General features: G+C 43.0%; 1 protein-coding gene across 2 annotated transcripts in view; it reads left to right on the top strand.

Annotated features, from left to right (window-relative positions):
* The window catches only part of Micu1 (mitochondrial calcium uptake 1), a 188,046-nt gene that overhangs the window by 98,332 nt on the left and 70,793 nt on the right, over nucleotides 1-18,921 (top strand). For both annotated transcript variants that reach the window (XM_004657905.2, XM_004657906.2), the window contains 2 exons: nucleotides 10,331-10,413; nucleotides 14,506-14,703. In XM_004657905.2, coding sequence (XP_004657962.2) covers nucleotides 10,331-10,413; nucleotides 14,506-14,703 — 281 coding nt within the window. The remainder of the gene's footprint in view (nucleotides 1-10,330; nucleotides 10,414-14,505; nucleotides 14,704-18,921) is intronic.

The raw sequence follows: 18,921 nt of genomic DNA, 5'->3' as shown, positions 1-18,921 counted from the left end.
TTCAGAATCTGATGGACTAGAAACAGGTCTAATCCTCTAACTAGAATCTCCCAGTAAGTGCTTTTAGAAACGACAACTTAGATGTCCCCTTCTATTTTAAGATACCTCGTGACTGACTATAGACCTGAACATGGCCTCTCGGTGATACACAAAGTCTTGGCATCATGGCCATACTTAGCATCTTTAGGAAGCTTTCCCCCAGAGCAGCCCTAAGGTTAAATTGCCTAGACTTGAGCTTCATTCTCAAAACTACACATGGTGAAATCTTTTCTAAACTTAAAAGATTATTCCCAGAGGTTGAAAGGACTCTTAAGAAATAGAGATTAACTAGACTTGAGACCCTGTGTTCCATTCTCAACACACACACACACACACACACACACACACACACACACACACACACTAACAGTAATACTGATTCCCTCTTTGAAGAGCCAATTTGTTATCCCTCTTCTCATTTGACTACCAAATCACAGTGCTCTCAAAGCCATGCATGCACCAGAATTAACTAGCTGAATTGACCTTTCAGTTTAGTTGATTGCTGCCTTCCTAGAGTCTTGACAGTATTTATCAAACACTTTCATAGCGTTTACCCTTTGGGCCAACAATTCCTCTTCTACAAGGGCAGGCCAGTGAAATAATCACATGTATAACAATGTTGATGTCAAAAACTTGCATTCATGATGGCTGAGTTTGATGGCTAAGTCATCAAACAGTGGACTGAACCAGTTACAATCAATCTTTGTAGTGAGATTCAATAGTTCATACTACAGTGCATGTGCTACAGAGGGTTACCAGCAAAGAAACATGTTCAGAATATAGTGATATGATTCCATGTTGAGAAAAAAAAATAGATGCTTTCACATGCCATAAACTTTTAAGTATTTCTGATGGCCTCTTGGAACTTTTTTTTTTTTTTTTGGTTGGTGCTAGATGGAACCAAGGGCATTGCATATACACATACTTAGGAAAGGGCTCTACCACTTAGCCACAACCCTTAGCTCAGGTGGCCTTTTTTTTCTTGTTTATCCATCAAGGACATTTCTAAATTACCGTGTTTCCAAAGGTAGAAGTGAAAATTTCTAATTATTTTTCCATTTTTAAGTACATATATAGGAAATTGGGTATTTTTCAAAATGACAGGAGGCTATTTCACATCATAGAGTTTGGCCTCCTGTAATATATATGTGTATACAGCTGGACAGCCTCAGAAAACATGTTCAGAAACTAGTTTAATTAACTCTTGTTTCATCTTATTAAATCAATAAATAGTAAGAAACTAAAACTTGTGGTATAATAAAAAAAAAAAAAAAGTTGGTAGTATTTTTTTTTTTCAAGGCAGGGTCTCAGTGCAGCCCAGACTGACCTGGAATTTACTATGTAGTCATAGGGTGGCCTCAAACTCACAGTGATCCTCCTATTCCCAAGTGCTGGGACTAAAGGTGTGTGCTACCACGCCTGGATCATGGTTGTGTTTTTTTGTTTGTTTATTTGTCTTGTTTTTATTTATTTACAAATGACGGACAGACAGAGGGAGAAAAAGGCAGAGAGAGATAGAGAGAATGGGTGCATCAGGGCCTCTAGCCACTGCAAATGAACTGGCTTCCCAGGCAAGCGCTTAACCTCTAAGCCATCTCTTCAGACCTTGTTTTACTTTTTGTTTGTTTGGTCTTATTTTTATTTATTTATGAGCGACAGACAAACGGAGGAAGAGGCAGAGAGAGATAGAGGCTGTGTTCTTTTTAAACTGCAATTGAACTCCAGATGCTTGCGCCACCTAGTGCTCATGTGCAACCTTGCACTTGCCTCACCTTGTGCCTCTGGCTTACATGGGATCTGAAGAGATGAACATGGGTCCTTAAGCTTTGCAGGCAAGCACCTTAACCACTGAGACATCTCTCCAGCCCTCTTTTTTTTTTTTTTTTGAAACAAAGCCTCCAGCTCCACAGCTATCCTCCTACCTCAGTCTCCTAAGTCCTGAGATTAAAGGCACGAGCCATCACTACCAGCTTGGTAGCGTGTTTTTAATTATAATTATAGAACAACACAAAGAAAGAACCTTACAGTAAATTTTATTTAACAACACAATGTCTTCTATAGCAAGTTGTAGTCCTGGTGGATTTTGTGTTTTGCATTTTCTGTCATTCCCTATGTGTTAGAGCTGTCGAACAGCACTCAAAAAAAAAGGGGGGGGGATTGCTAAAGGTGGCAAGGATTTCTGGATATTTTGAGATTTTGGCCCTTGGGCAGAGGCAGGAGCATAGCCACAACTTTGAGCATAGCTGCAAGTTTGTTCTACCTAGAGAGTCCCAGGTTAGTCTGAACTATAACATGAGACCCTCTCTCAAAATAAAAAAAGAGAGAAAAGAAAAAACAGAAACTAATATACACCTCCCTCCAATCCTAGAGTATTTAGACTGAAAGCAAGACCACAGGACATCTTTAATAATGCTGTTCCATTGTTCTACAAAAATTTAGTCTTGCTGCGTGTGGGGATACACACCTATAATCCCAGGACTGGGAAGGCAGAGTTAAAGGGATCACTGTGAATTCAAGACCAGCCTGGGACTACAGAGTGAATTCCAGTCATTCTTGGCTAGAGCAAAACCTTACCTTAAAAAAAGGAAAAAGCTGGGCATGCACTTGGGAGGCAGAGGTAGGAGGATTGCCAAGAGTTCAAGGCCACCCTGAGACTACATAGTAAATTCCAGGTCAGCCTGGACTAGAGTGAGACCCTACCTCAGAAAAAAAAATTGTTTCAGTCTTGTTCAGGAAAGCATTTTCTTATTCAGAGGTAACTATATTTTAGATATTGCATTATGTGAGGTATTGGTCATTTAATATGGCCTAAGAAACCTTGGTAGAGACATGGTGGTTCTGGTGTGGGATTGGATTCTTGGATGAATTAGATCTCCATAAAGATGTAGGAGACTCCCGACCCTGTGAATCCCAATTTTGGGTCCTTGTCCAAGTTATCAAAGAATTGAAAATATGGACTCAGAAGAGGAACCATCTTGGATGAGACTGGATCAGACGGAAGCCCTGCCAAGGCAGGCAAGGTAGCATCCATGTTTCTGTGGGTCACTCCCCAACTGTCAGGAAAAACTACCTTGTTCCTAGTCTATCTCAGGTCTGTAGTTTTCTATTTAGGCAGTGGGCCATCGTATACATGAGGAAGAAAATGTAGTTTTACTTCTCTAGGAAGTTAAACTACAACAGGCTGTTTATAACTTAATATGGTGAACAATGCTTAAACCTCAGAATTGGTCACTTCTGCCTAATGTGACCTGCTGGACAAATAATAGGCTGATCCCTGGACTGACAATCATATTCTCTGCTCGTGCACCAGAATTACCTTATCATATCCTACAGCATCTGTTTAAAACAGTAATGAATGTCTACAGGTAGAAATTCTTTGGTTGGAGAGTCGAACCAATGGAAAATAAGAAAATTGCTTAGACTGTTAGTAACTATGTGTTTGTTCTTCATTCTGTCAGTACTGACGAGAAGGAGCTTGAGGCAGCAAGTGACTCAGGATGTTCTTGGGAGAGCCAGAATTAGAGTCCTAGCCTTGTGTGTTTCCTATTAAAGAACCGTGAGAGAAACAGCCGTGAAACTCTCGGGACAGCATGCTATCTCATTATTGGACTTTCTGCATGTAGACAATATGCTTTCTTTCTTACTACTAAGCAGAGTTTGTTTTTTTTTTAAAAAAAAAAAAGGTGCTTCAGGGTAGGATAGGGTTGGTATTGTTCAGTAGAATAATAATACAAAAATAATTCTTACACAGAATAGCTTCACATCCTAGAAGCAAAATTATCATGTAAATTTTAGTTTCAACATATGGTAAGACCATTTTGGAAATCACATAGAAAGCCGATTCTGCTGTTTTCAGCAAGAGGGATAGCCTCACCGTTAACGCTGGAAGTAGCCTGGATGGCACAAGCCTTCCCGTTTCAGTCAGGTTCGCATTACTGGTAGAAATCACCTGACCAAGAGCAGCTTGTGGGCAAAAAGAGGTTTATTTTGGCTTGCAGGTTCAAGGGGGAAGGTCTATCATTTCATGGGAAAACAATGGCATGAGCGAGGATGAACATCACCCCCTGGCCTACATCAGGTAGACAATAGGAACAAGAGAGTATGCCAAACATTGGCAAGGGGACATGACTATATCACCCATAAGCCTGCCCCCAATAATAAAGTGCCTTCAGGAGGCGTTAGTTCCCAAATCTCCATCAGCTGGGAACCTAGCATCCAGACCACCTCAGTTTATGGGGACACCTGAGTCAAACCAGCACACTTCTTCTCTCAGAACCTTTCTGTGGAAACTGGTTGTGAGGAAGTGTAAACCTAAGACACCTTAAGCTTTCCCAGAACAGCGAGAGGTTAAAGTGACTGTGCTATGCAGCCTACGCTCTGCCAGCGCGGCCTGGGCAGAGTATTTCACCAGAGACAAGCTGGTTTGGAGCCTGCTTGTCTTGTGTGCTTTGTTTGATCAGCTGATGGAGATAGAGCAGGCTGAGGGAAATCCTGATGAGAGGATCTACACTGATGGGCTGGTGAGGCCCACAAGAGCATGTGCAAGGCAGCTGTTCATCTGCCCTTGTGGAGACCAGAGCATAAGAGTGCAGCCTTGACCTGACCTCACGTGTCAGTGAGCCCTCAGAGGAGTGCCATTTGCAGCACATGCTTGGCCAGTTCTGAGCAGCCCAGAAGGTGCTGGGGAGCAGCTCAGTTGATAGAGTGCTCACTTTGCCCCCTAGAACACACCTAAAAATGCCAGGCGTGGTGGCCATGCACTTGTAATCCCAGCACAGAGGAGGCAGAGACAGATGGGCCCCTGGGGCTCCATAGCCAGCCAGTCTAACCTCATTGGTGAGCTCTAGGCCAGTGAGAGACTGTAGCAATTGCCTTCCTGTTGCTGGCACAAAACACCCAACCAGAAGCAGATTATAGGAGAAAAAGGCTTATTTTGGCTTACAGGGGTGTGTGTGTGTGTGTGTGTGTTTGATTTTTCAAGGTTACATCTCCCTTTAGCCCAAGCTGACCTGGAATTCATTATGTAGTCTCAGGGTGGCCTCGAACTCCTGGTGATCCAGTTTTGAGGGGAAGTTTTACCATGGTGGAGAAAGCTTGATAACTGGCTTACATTTTCACACATCAGCAGCTGGGCGGGAGCAATCTGAGTGAGCCAGCTCTAAATACCTGGTGGGCTGGACTAACCTCAAAGTCTGCCCTCAGTGCCACACCTCCTCCAGCAAGGCTGCAACTCCCAAAGGTTCTACCAGTGAGGGACCAAGTAGGAGGCTTAATCACAAACACTTGAGGCTATAGAAGACATTTTATATTCAAACCATCACAGAAACCCTGTCTCAAAACGAAGATTACACTTTCCTGTCAGGGGAGATACCATGTGGTGGTTTGATTGTAAATGTCCCTCGTAGCTTTAGTTATTTTTCATTAAGATTACGCTTTCTACTCAAGTCTCCAGCTGACAGACCCCTGCTGGAGGAGGTGTGTCACTGGGGACAGCTCTTGAGTAGAGCCCTGAGTTTTGTTCTGAGCCAGCTTGAGCTCTCGCTATTTGATCTGTTTCCCTGCTATGGATGATTGATGAAGGGAGCCAGCCACCTCCACCATACTGAAGCTTCCCGTAGAATCTGCGAGCCTGAAATAAACCCTTTCCTTCCATGAGCTGTTTTTGGTAGAGTGTTTGTCCCAGCAATAAGAAGGCAACTACAACATACCATGATTTTTTTTAAGTGGGCTGGAGAGATAGATGGCTTATCAGTTAAGGCACTTGCCTATGAAGCCTAGAACCCAGGTGTGATTCCCCAGTACCCATGTAAGCCAGATGTACAAGGTGGCGTTTGCATCTGGAGTTCATTTGCAGTGGCTAGAGGTTCTGGTATGCCCATTCTCTCTCTCTTTCTCCTTCTCTTTGTACCTATCTGTCTGTCTATCTGATATCTGCCTCTCTCTGTCTCTCTCAAATAAATAAATAATTTTTTAAAGTGGACAGGTGTGAGGAACACCTGGGGTTGACCTCTGGCTGGGTGATGTGATACCCCCTCTTCTGCCACTGGTTCTCTTCCCTCTATTTTACCTTTTCCTTGATCTTGTTCTTACCCCTCAGTTCTCTTTGGCCAGCTTCATGTCAGGTGCTAGGCAGTTAACAGTACATTATTCCAGAAACTTCCGACTTTAACCTCCTAACCATCAGTCCCTATTTCCACCATCTCCTGAACACCTCCACCAGAACATGCTGTGGGTCCCTGGAATTTGGCATATTCCATCTGAACTAACTTCATTCCATCAAACCTTTTGCACAGATTTTATTTCTTCATAAATGACATACAAGTTTCCCAGGAGTCTAAGCCAGTCATATTGTCATCTCTTCACTCTCAAGTATCTCAGTAAGTAATCATTAAGTTATGTAATCTCTGCCTTCTGCAGGTATTTCAGACTTGTTCCCTCCTCTCCACTGTCACTGCCATCACCTCAGTTCACGTTGTCAGTGTGCTCTTCTCTGAAGGTGGCTCTCGAGCGCGTCCCTCGCACAGTAGCCAGAGAAGCCCTTCTCGATGCCTGATTGCATCATTGTGCTACTTAAAACACCTCGTGTCTTCATTTTGTCTGTCATCACTGTCATCTCTGGTATCTGCAGAGATTAGGCAGTGAAGCTGGCCAAAGATGAGAGTAGGAAGTGCCCCCCCTATCTGAAAGACTCATGTTCAGAATGCTGAAACACATGACAAACCTAGCCAAAAGTCTCCTGTTGCTCGGGGTTTCCCAGTCTAAGCTGCTGCGCCTTGATACCGAGTATCACAGTGAGACAAACACCGTGGACCTCTCTGATGCACCCACTGCGTCATGTCTTGTCTTGGTTAGGTCAGAGCACATCCGCAGAAAGGCTGGGTGTTTTCCATGATAAGTACCTCTGTGTTCACATTGGAGGCCTTGGATCATAATGTGACATTTGTAGGCATCAGGGTCAGTGTTGATCAAAGTTTAGTTTCCAGTTCTGCTCTGTATTCATTGCATAGTGTTTTTCTTGCTATTGCTGCTACCACTGCTATTTGGTTGGTTGGTTTGGGTTGGGTTGGGTTGGTTCTTTTTGTTGTTGTTGTTGTTTTGTTTCAAGAAATCTACATATTTATTTATTTGAGAAAAACAGAGAAAGTATGAGCGTACCAGGGCATATTGCCAGTGGAAAACAAAAACAAAGAACAAAAAAAAAAACCTCCAGGGCTGGAGAGATGGCTTAGCGGTTAAACGCTTGCCTGTGAAGCCTAAGGACCCCGGTTCGAGGCTTGGTTCCCCAGGTCCCACGTTAGCCAGATGCACAAGGGGGCGCACGCATCTGGAGTTCGTTTGCAGAGGCTGGAAGCTCTGGCGCGCCCATTCTCTCTCTCTTCCTCTATCTGTCCTTCTCTCTGTGTCTGTCGCTCTCAAATAAATAAATAAATAATAATAATAAAAATAGCAACTTTAAAATCATTGTCAGACATTTCTTTAAAAAAAAAAAAAAAAAAAAAAAAAACCTCCAGACTCATGCACCACTTTATATGTCTGGCTTTAGTTGGGTACTGGGGAATTGAACCAATACCTTTAACTGCTAAACCATCTCTTGAGCCCATGGCTGCATGACTATGTGGCTGTGAGCTAGATGTTTAACTGCTTTGAGCCTCAATTTATTCCTATGTTGGGGGGAAAAAAAAACCCTTCAGGATTGAAAGTACAAAATCAGCCAGGTGTGGTGGCACATGCCTTTAATTCCAATACTCGGGAGGGAGAGGTAGGAGGATCACCCTTAGTTCAAGGCCACCCTGGGACTTCATAGTGAATTCCAGGTAAGTTTGAGCTAGAGTGAGACCCCACCTTGGAAAAAAAAAAGAAAAGAAAGAAAGAAAGAAAGAACAAAATCAAACATTAAACACCCTGAAATTATCTCATATGGTACTTGGCAAGTAACTGCTCAGTAAAATATTACATTTTAACAGTAGGAAGTTTTTTGTTTTTTTTTTTTTTGAGCTAGGGTCTTGCTCTAGCCCAAGCTGACATGAAATTCACTATGTAGTCCCAGGGTGGCCTTGAACTCATGGCGATCCTCCTACCTCTGCCTCCTGAGTGCTGGGATTAAAGGTATGCGCCAGCACTCTGGCAACAGCAGGAAGATTTTGAGAAGTGATAATTATTATTTGAAAATCTGATTCTTGAAATGGTTATCTCTCTTAGCAATGATAGTTGCAATGTAAAGAAAAGCAAACATACTCCGGGCACTCTCACAAGTATGAGGATCACTGTGAGTTTGAGGCCAACCTGGCCTACATAGTTCCAGGTCACAGTAGGCTGGAGTGAGGCCCTACCTCAAGAAAACAAAACAACAAAAGGAACAAATCTGTTGGACGCCAATATCAGGTGACAGTTAGAAGCTGACTCACCCAGGCCACTACAGCCAGGACTGAAAGTATAAATTCCAGAAGTTGTTGCTACTGACAGATTCAAGATAGGAACTTGGGCTCCACAGTTTGCGTAACTCACAGAGGTCATTCATGGTTCTTTGCCTACATAGAATCTTCCCCTCTTACGGTTTTTAGAGGGAAAAAATGATGTCAACTGAAACTTTCCTTCAGTTGCATTAGGACATTAGGCTCATTCTTTAAAGCCGCATAAATTGGGAGCCCAGAGAGGAAGGGAGCGCCGTGGATTTCTTCCCCAGAACATTTAGTATGGTGAGGGAGGCGGGCTCGGAGGTTTGTTCATTCCAGTGCACAATGTGTCTTAATTGCATTTTGGTTGATCCTGGAACACTAGAGAAGTATTGAAGAGCTTTCATTGTTCACTTAAGGGAAAGGATATTTGCCATCCTGTCAAGCTTAGTGTGTTTTTATTTTGTTTCTTAAGCTTTGGATTAATTTTAACATTTAAGAATACTTTACTGAGTAATTGGAGAATGCAGCTGACATGTTGGAACAGGGATCTGGATATCTTGCTGTATGCTTTTCTGTCCCACCACAGAGAATAGTGACAATGCGTGAACCTATAAAACTGCTTCTAACCCCTGTGGCAGAATGACATGCCCAGAACCCCGGTTATGTTAACAGGGGAGACACCCAGAACAAAGGAGAAAGCCAGCTCGTGTTACAGGGAAGGCAGTGTTCTGCACTTTCAACTTCTTGCTTTGTTGTAGTAGTTCTCATCCTGGACAGACTTTCTTGCCTAGATAAATCATGTTCTAGTTAAGCAGCAGAGAAACAACAGAAAGCATGTGCTTCACAAGCCCAGGGCCCCAAGTTCAACCTCCAGCACCCAAAAGAAAAAAAAAAAAAAAAAAAGTACCGAGGGCTTGGGAAGACAGCTCAGTAAGTAAATCGCTTGCCATACAAACACAAGGACCTACGTTCAGATCCTCAGCACCCATGTAAAAATGTCAGGTGTTAGCCAGACGTGGTGGTGCACGCCTTTAATCCCAGCACTTGGGAGGCAGAGGTAGGAGGATCACCATGAGTTCAAGGCCACTCTGAGACTACATAGTGAATTCCAGGTCAGCCTGGACTAGAGTGAAACCCCACCTCAAAACAAAAAAAAAGTTGGGTGTGACACATGCCTATAGTTCCAGCACTCAGGAAACCAAGACAGGAGGATCCATGGGACTTGTTAGGCCAAATCAGTGAGAGACCGTGTCTCATAAAAATAAGGTGCAGGATGGGCTGGAGAGATGGCTTAGCGGTTAAGTGCTTGCCTGTGAAGCCTAAGGACCCCGGTTCGAGGCTTGGTTTCCCAGGTCCCATGTTAGCCAGATGCACAAGGGGGCGCCCGCGTCTGGAGTTCGTTTGCAGAGGCTGAAAGCCCTGGCGCGCCCATTCTCTCTCTCTCCCTCTATCTGTCTTTCTCTCTGTGTCTGTCGCTCTCAAATAAATAAATAAATAATTTAAAAATAATAATAATAATAAGGTGCAGGAGTGATAGAGGAGGGAACCTCACACTGACCTCTGGCCTCTGCATGCACACCACCTACACATGCTCACACAGAAAAAAATACATAGGTAAGAGAAGGATGTTTTGAAAACCAAGGCTGAAGTATTTAAGAAAAAGTATTGAAATATAAAAATTGATGTAACTGTCTTTACTGGCTACAAAATTTTCTTTGAGCTTTAAGGAGTATTACTAAAATTTTGATCTCGATAAACAGTGTAATTATCTGACCTAAGTATTATATTTTACTGTTAGCCCATTTATCTTTCTGAAGTGAGTTATTTTCAGCCAATGCCTTCTAAGTATTTTTTCCTCCCTCTCCCTGCCTCCCTTTCTCTTTTTCTCCTTGAAGCTCCTCAGAGAAATTTTGAAATTGCTTTCAAGATGTTTGACTTGAATGGAGATGGAGAAGTAGACATGGAAGAGTTTGAACAGGCAAGTTGCACTGGTGAACATTGCATTACATTAATATTTCAAACACATTTCCCTGTGCCTTGGACTTTATAAAGTAATCTCAGCTTCCCTTCCTTAAAGCAGTGATAGATTTATGCTTAAGTCAGTATGATACTGTGATTAAATATCTAATCGAAAAAGTAATAATGGTTGTCATTTATTGACTGGGCTCTCTGTAGAAAACTCTTCAGGAACATTAACACATGTGCTCTTTCTGTCTCTCTCTCATCCTTGAATAACCTAAAAGTCCCTACTTAGCATAAAGAAACTGCAGAGTGGGGCTGGAGAGATGGCTCAGCAGGTAAGAGCATGGCTGTGCAAGTATGAGGGGCCAAGACCACCTGGTTTCAATTCCCCATGTAAACAGCTGGGTATGACCATGCTGCGCTTGGCCTGTAACCCCAGGCCTGTGGGGAGCGGAGATCAGAGAATCACTGGGACTCCTGAAAATGGTAGCTCTGTTCAGTGAGAGACTGTAAAAAACCATATGGAGGGCTGGAGAGGTGGCTTAGTGGTTGAGCACTTGCCTGTGAAGCCTGAGGACCCTGGTTTGAGGCTCGATTCCCCAGGACCCACATTAGCCAGATGCACAAGGGGGCGCATGCATCTGGAGTTCGTTTGCTGTGGCTGGAGGCTGTGGTGTGCCCATTCTCTCTTTGCCTCTCTCTCTCTCTTTCTGTCACTCTCAAATAAATTTTTTAAAAAACCATATGGATTGAGTAATAGGTAGAAGGACACACACTGTTCTCTGGCCTCTGCAAGTGCACACATGCGTGCACCACACCATACACATATGCACACGAAAGGGAGGGAGGGGTGAAGGGAGAAGTTACAGTCAGGACAAGTAACTTGCTCAAGCAGATAGACCTTATAAGGCATAGATTTGAGAACATCAGAGCTCTTGTTCTTTCTCCTTCATTATGCTGTTATGTTCAAAGTTTGTTCCATAAATTATAAACATATAAAAACATTGAGTTTGAGTTGGGCTTAGTGGTACATGCTATAATTCCCTCCTAACAACTTGGAAAGTAGAGGCAAGAGGGTCACAGGTTCAAAGCCAGCCTGGGCTACATAATGAGACCTTGTCTCAAAATAAGAAAAGGAGAATTTATGCTTGGAGAAATGAATCACTATTGAGATAAAATGCTTATTGCAAATACATGGACTAACTTTTCTTCATAAAGTCTTCAGCATTTCAGTGACTTAAAAAGTTTTTTAAAAACTCACATAAACTTTAAAGCAATAGATAGTTTTCTAAGCACTAATTCAGGGACTCGGACTCCTTACACATATTGAGAATCTGCAGCCCTCCAAGATAGAAAGAGCATGGAGCAGGCTGGAGAGATGGCTCAGCAGTTAAGGCACTTGCTAGCAAAACCCAAGGACCCAGGTTCAGTTCCCCAGTACCCACATAAAGCCAGATACACAAGAGGGCACATGTGTCTGGAGTTCCTTTATAGCAGCTAGATGCCCTGGCATGCCCACTGTCTCTGTAATCTGCCTATCCCTCCCCCCTCCCTCCCTCTCTCTCATATAAATGGATAAATAAAATATTTAAAAAGAGAGCATGGGGAATTAAAGATGGATGGTTTTTATGGTCAGGACCTGAAGCAGCCCATCTGAATTCTGACTGGCATTCTGTTGATCAGTACTCAGTCCTGTGGCCCTGAGCAGTAATAAAGCAGATGTGTAGTTGTCTAGATGATGCCCAAGAAGAGAAGGGGAGTGAGGCAGTCTCCAGTGCAGCATCCTTACGATGTGAGCAAGGGCCAGAGTCGTAGCTCACTGGTAAGATGCTTACCATAGGCCCTGGGTTTGATCCTTGGCACTGCCAAATAAACAAAGCTCATCTATGTAAGTAACAAAAAGAAAGAAATCTGGTCCCCTCAATAGAGAAATAGACAGGTACCACACAAAAGAAATCAAGTGATCAAAAGACAGGCCAAAGCCAGGCATGATGGTATACACCTTTAGTCCCAGCATGCGGGAAGGCAGAAGTAGGATCACTGAGTTCAAGACCACCCTGAGTCTACATAGTAAATTCCAGGTGAGCCTGGGCTAGAGTAAGACCCTATCTCAAAAACAAGAAAAGAAGAGAAGAGAAGAGAAAAGAAAAACAAGCCAAGATACTTAATTTGGTAAAAGTAACCAAAAAAGAAATGCAAATTAAAATTGTTTAAAAAATGTCATCTTTTAAATCTGTGTAGTGGTACATTTAAAAGTAATGGCAAGTGTTGGCAAGGGTCTGAGGAAATTCATAAATTGTTGGTAGATGTGTTAAATTGGCTCGTCTTCTCTGGTATGCTGTTTGTAATGTTAATATTTTAAGTGTGTACATCCTTTCATTGACCAGTTCTTCTTAAGGATTTTTTTTAAGGAAACAAGAAATCATGAAAGTATAAATTAAAATTTTCGTTGCTACTTTGCTTATAATACCAAAAAAGTAGGAACAAGTTAAGCAGTCATGAATAAGAGATTGTTTGAATTATATACATTAGGCTACTGTGTAACCATTAAAGAAAATGAAGGGCTGGAGAGATTGCTTGGTGGTTAAGGTGCTTGCCTGCGAAGCCTAAGGACCCAGAAAAACTGGGGGCTACAGAGATGGCGCAGTGGTTAAGGCACTTACCTGCAAAGCCTAACAACCTGAGTTTGATTCCCCAGCACCCATGTAAAACCAGATGAACAAAGTGACACATGCATCTGGAGCTTGCAGCGGTTAGAGGCCCTGGCATGCCTATTTTCTCTGTGTGTGTGTTTTGAAATAAATAAAAATATTAAAAAACAAATAAACAAGGACTAGTCTGGGGAGATGGCTCAGCAATTAAAGCAGCTTGCTTGCAATTCAAGCAAGTACCATGTAAAGTGGTACGAGCATCTAGAGTTCATTTACAGAAGCAGGAGGCCCTGGTACACGCATGTATTCATTCTCATGTTCTCTATCTTTCTCTGTCAACTAAGTAAATAAACAGTTTTAAAAAAAAATCAAATACAGGGCTGGAGAGATTGCTCAGTGGTTAAGGCACTTGCCAGCAAAACCAAGGGAGCCATGTTCAGTTCCCCAGGACTCACATGAAGCCAGATGCACACATGGTGCATGTGTCTGGAGTTCGTTTGCAGTGGCTAGAGGCCCTAGTGTGCCCCTCTCCCTCTTAAATAAATAAATTTTTTAAATACTTTAAAAAAACAAGTACTTTAAAATTATTATAAACAAATGACTTACAGTAACAAATAATAAAAACATTTAACTAAGATAAGTTACAAAGCAAATATGAAAATTTATGATGCTTCTTTAATTGAAACTTTAAAAATCACCCAAAGCCCATATATCTTGTTTGTTTATATAATGTACTTATATTGTTACCCTTACCCTCTGGCTTTTAATTATTAAAGTAACTGGCATTTTCGTAGTCAGTGAAGAGAGAAGAGTGGGTGTAGCAACTGATGACATCTTTGTCAGTGGTAGACCTGCCCAAGAGAGCTCACTCACATATATAGGCCACAGTTGCTCGTCCCAACAATGAGCCTTTGTAACTGAACAGATTCCATACCCACCTTGTATTTTGTGATCACCCTAAAGGGTGTATTGTCCATCTCAGATGTCAAGAGTTTGCCTGTAGCCATGCTGCTCTGATCATAGCTGGAGAGTCTGCAGTGAGAAGTGTGGGCATTTTAAAGCCTGCTGAGATATGGAAGATACGATCGTGAGGATGATTATCCCAGTTGTGGGAGAGAAGTTTGGTGACTTTCATCACAAAAATAGTGATATTTCTCTTGTCTGAAGAGAGATTTTCAAGGAGAATCAGATCATAAAGGTGTTGGACTCCCTGTGTTAGAATCCTGGAGCTCTACTTGGTACAGCTTGACCTTGAACACGTTACTCAAGTCTATCTCCACCTCCACCTCCTCATCCAAAACATTAGGGTCACAGTAGGACTTTGCTCTTAAAACTGTTGTGGGCTTTGCAAGAGGTGGTTTTTGTACAGTGTAACAGATTCTGCAGAAGTTACTTTTCTTTTCTCTGCTTTTCCACTTCCATAATGTTTTCTGGATGGGGCTATGATTCTGTTTCAGGTTCAGAGCATCATTCGCTCCCAAACCAGCATGGGCATGCGTCACAGAGATCGGTCCACTACTGGAAACACCCTGAAGTCTGGCTTGTGTTCAGCCCTCACAACCTACTTTTTTGGAGCTGATCTCAAGGGGAAACTGACCATCAAAAACTTCCTGGAATTTCAACGTAAACTTCAGCATGATGTTCTGAAGCTGGAGGTGGGTACTTCTTGGAGCGCTGGCAGTCTGTCAGGTGTGCATGTAGAGCCACGAGGTTAGAAGGCCTGTGCTGTAGACGGTCTTTCTGCCTGTCTCGAAATATGAGACTGATTGAGCATTATCAGTGATCTGTGAACCAGCAGCAGCAGGTAGGAAATGCTATCCTGTGGAAACTCTCATGGTAACTGGGTATGGTGGCACACGCCTTTAACCCCAGCACTCGAGAGGCAGAGGTCGGAGGATCATCATGAGTTCGAGGTCAGCCTAAGATGACAGAGTGAATTCTAGGTCAGTATGGGGTAGAGCAAGATCTTACTTCAAACCCCTACACACACACACACACACACACACACACCTCTCATGGAGTAATGTGGTTCTGGAATTGAAAACCAAAAAGTCAGAATTCAAACTCTTAGTTGTCTTTGGATTCCCCACTTGAGGAGAAGAAATTCAGGTGTCAGAGTAATTCTCACCCTCAACATGTATCCCGGGTTTGTATTTATTACCTGGGAGGTACCAGAATGAAGAAGAGAGTGAGGATAAGAAATAGCTTTTTCTGTGAAAGTTTGCAAAGCCAGTAACACCTGGAAACATAAAATGTCAGAATACATACATATATATATATGCATATATACATTCAGATACACACACACACACACACACACACACATATATACACTCATGCATACTGTGAAGTGCAAAGGCATCCCACCATGCTTGGAGACGCACACTTATGCCCTCTCAGACTTTATGTGGCCATGCTGTTCATTCCCTGAACACCCCATTGTGAGAACAGGAATGTTTTCACAATGTGTGTGGCTGGTAAAGTTGATTTGGGTTAATTGGCCATTGATTCCATTCAAACATTTATCAAACACTTCCTATACATACACTTGGGAGGCAGAGGTAGGAGGATCGCCATGAGTTTGAGGCCACCCTGAGACTACATAGTGAATTCCAGGTCAGCCTGGGCTAGAGTGAGACCCTACCTCAAAAAACAAAAAAAAACAAACAAAAAAAAAAATTCTGTAACTAAAAGCAAATGAAAATATTGGAGAAGGCACCAGTCCGTTTTTAAACTCGGTGGATATCTTCCCTTCCTGCTGTCCACCCCCACTCCCCTGTATTCTGATTGACCATTCTGCCCTCTCCACCCTCCTGACTCAGCTGAGCCACTTTGAAAAGTCAGAACTGACTTCCAGTTATTCTTAAGAATGAGCTCTAGGGCTGGAGAGATGGCTTAGCGGTTAAGCGCTTGCCTGTGAAGCCTAAGGACCCCGGTTCAAGGCTCGGTTCCCCAGGTCCCACGTTAGCCAGATGCACAAGGGGGTGCACGTGTCTGGAGTTCGTTTGCAGAGGCTGGAAGCCCTGCCGCGCCCATTCTCTCTCTCTCTCCCTCTATCTGTCTTTCTCTCTGTCGCTCTCAAATAAATAAATAAATAAAATATTAAAAAAAAAAAGAATGAGCTCTAAAATTCATGATCTGGGAGAAAATAGAAGGATGAATAATCTCAAAATGTTCGATCCCACTTTGAAATGTGCTTTTGTATTTGTATATGTTTTTTAAAAATGGTGTACTGGAGGCATGGAACTCACAATTGCCGTGAGTTTGAGGCCAGTCTGGGCTATATAGCAAGTTTCAGGCCAGTCTGAGTCACAGTAACAAAAAAAAAAAAATCTTACCAAGTAGGTGTTAACAGTACTTACCTGTAATTCTAGCACTTGGGAGGGGAGGGGAGGAGGTTCAGGAGTTCCAGGCCAGCCTCAGCTACAAAGTGAGTTCAAGACCAGTCTGGGCTACCAGAGACCCTATCTGAAACACACACACACACACACACACGGATTTCTACAGTTAAGCCAGGCTTCTGTGGCACTCTTTAAGCCGCTGTAATCACTGGTGAGAATTGTGCCTATAGTAAAAGTCAACACATTCCCCCTCAGAACAGCTCTCCTGCGGCCCTCAGCGGCTGGGGAGCGCTTCCTCTGTCTAGCACAACGCCCAAGGCTGAGTGAGCATGAGCAGTGGCCCAGCGGTGGATTTCAGAGGTGTCAGCCCACTGCAGGCAGAGCGAATCACTGGAGAGAGTCACATGAGTCAAAGCACATCCTTATCTATCAGCTCTCATTCAACCAGAGTTTAAATCACAGTGTGATCACCTCAGTTTCCGAGTACTCTAGTTAGCCGGCAGCTTTCACTTTGTCCTGGCTGTGCTGAGTGAGCGCCTCATCTTCAGAAAAACCTCAGCACTCTGGTTTCTGCCAGTTACCACAATAAACCCACAGATGGTAGAATTCAAAATAAAACTTCACACAATGGAAAATATTAGTGCACTTAAGCCGTAAGTTTCTAGAACTTTATTTGGAAACACTAATGTCAGCACAGTTTGAATATCTTCTGTCCAAATATTTGAGGGCAAAAATGGAGACTTTTGATTGTTTTTAATATTTTAATATTTGCATATGTATCATGAACTGTCTTGAGGATGCCATGTGACTCAGTCTGAATGCAGGATTCATTGGTGTTTTATATACGCTTTTTGTACATTGCCCAAAGACAGTTCTCTGCAGTGTTTTTAGTGCCCTTACATTCCCTGTGTTCCACGTGAGGTCGCGTTTGGGATGTGTCATGTGGGCAGTTATAAAAGTTTTAGGCTTGGGACCATTTCAGATTTTCAGTTTTAAAATTAGGCATGTTCATTTGTACTTTTACTCTATGAAAAGTAGATGTGTGTATACATACACATATGAATGTATGTGTGTACATCATGCTTACACCTTTGTAAAGTTTATATTCTCACAAGAATATTCCATTGTATTCCTCAGAGTGTAGAATAAAGTAGTAGACCTCCTCCAACAGTATTCAAGAGTTGGTATGTACTAGGCTTTAAGCCATATATCTAGATCCCTAGATTCTGAACCCACCCTGGTCTTTGGAAACATTATAGCATTTATGTTGTACTTACCTTTGTGTTGCTGAGGAAAAACACCCAACCAAAAGCAGCTGATGGGAGGAAAGGGTTTATTTTGGGCTTTCAGTCTCGAGGAGAAGCTCTGGGATAGCAAGAAAAGAATGGTAGAGCAGAGGCAGGGCATCACCTCTGCCACAGCAGGGGGATGACAGCGGCAAGAGAGTGAGCTGAGCTCTGGCAAGAGGGAAGCTGGGCTGTAACACCTCTGACATGAGATGATGTGATGTGATATGATATGATACAAGACAATCGAATGCCCCAAAGCCCACCTCCAGTGGCACACCTCCTTCAGCAGGCCCTACCACCCAAATTGCCACCAACTGGGGACCAAGCATTGAGAACACATGAGTCTGTGGAGACAAATGACTCAAGCCACCACAATCTGAGAATGTAAAATGATTTAATGTCTCAACTGCAGTTTAGCACAATATAGATCCATGAAAGTGTGGTTACACAGTGAAGCACAAAATAAGGTGCTATTTCAGCAAACTCTAAGGACTAGAGTCAACCCAGAGGGCTGAGCAGGCGTCAGCCTACCTACAACGTAGCCAACATTCATTCCTAAAAAATGCAAGTGGGAGTCTAACAGCAGAGAACGTAGGTCTCTGGACTCTCTACCTCAGTACTATAGAACTGAAAGGCCACACATGGAGAGGAGTTTAGGCTTGCAGGTGTCCCTGCATATCGACGTAACAGCAGTCATATCTGTGATGTGTAGCCTCAGGAGCTGCATTGTGTTTGACATTGACTTAGGATGATTTGGGGGCCAAGACATACCAAGACTGGTCCTGTTTCCTGATCAGCAGTGCCTCATAAGAGGATAGACAATACACGTTTGGATGGAAGGAAGCCCACCTTAAGGTTTAGTTAGCATTCTGTGAGTGGTTATCAATCCTAAATCCATTCTTCCCATATAATGACACAGGTCTGTTAAGAAGGGCCTCTTTACCCTGAGTGCCCCTATTTAAACGCTCATCCATCACTGCCGCGTCTTCCCAGTTGTCTTGGAGGAGGTGTGAGTAGCAGAAAAGTCATTGGCTTTGGCACTAATGAGGCCTTCGTTAAAAGTTTGTTCCCGCAGCTTACTGACTGTGCGACATTCCATGCATTATTTATTCTCCCAGAGCCTGGCTACTCATTTGTAAAATGGTTAAATGAGACAGTGTTAATGTTTTGGGCTGAATCACACCTTTTCAAAATTCATATATCACAGCCTGTTATGCTTTGGATTTGCAGTGCCCTTCACAAG

The sequence above is a fragment of the Jaculus jaculus genome, chromosome 18 (genome assembly GCF_020740685.1).
Source record: "Jaculus jaculus isolate mJacJac1 chromosome 18, mJacJac1.mat.Y.cur, whole genome shotgun sequence".
Classification (NCBI taxonomy): Eukaryota; Metazoa; Chordata; class Mammalia; order Rodentia; family Dipodidae; genus Jaculus; species Jaculus jaculus.
The sequence above is the reverse complement of the archived record's forward strand: the minus strand, read 5'-3'. Positions and strand labels throughout refer to the sequence as shown.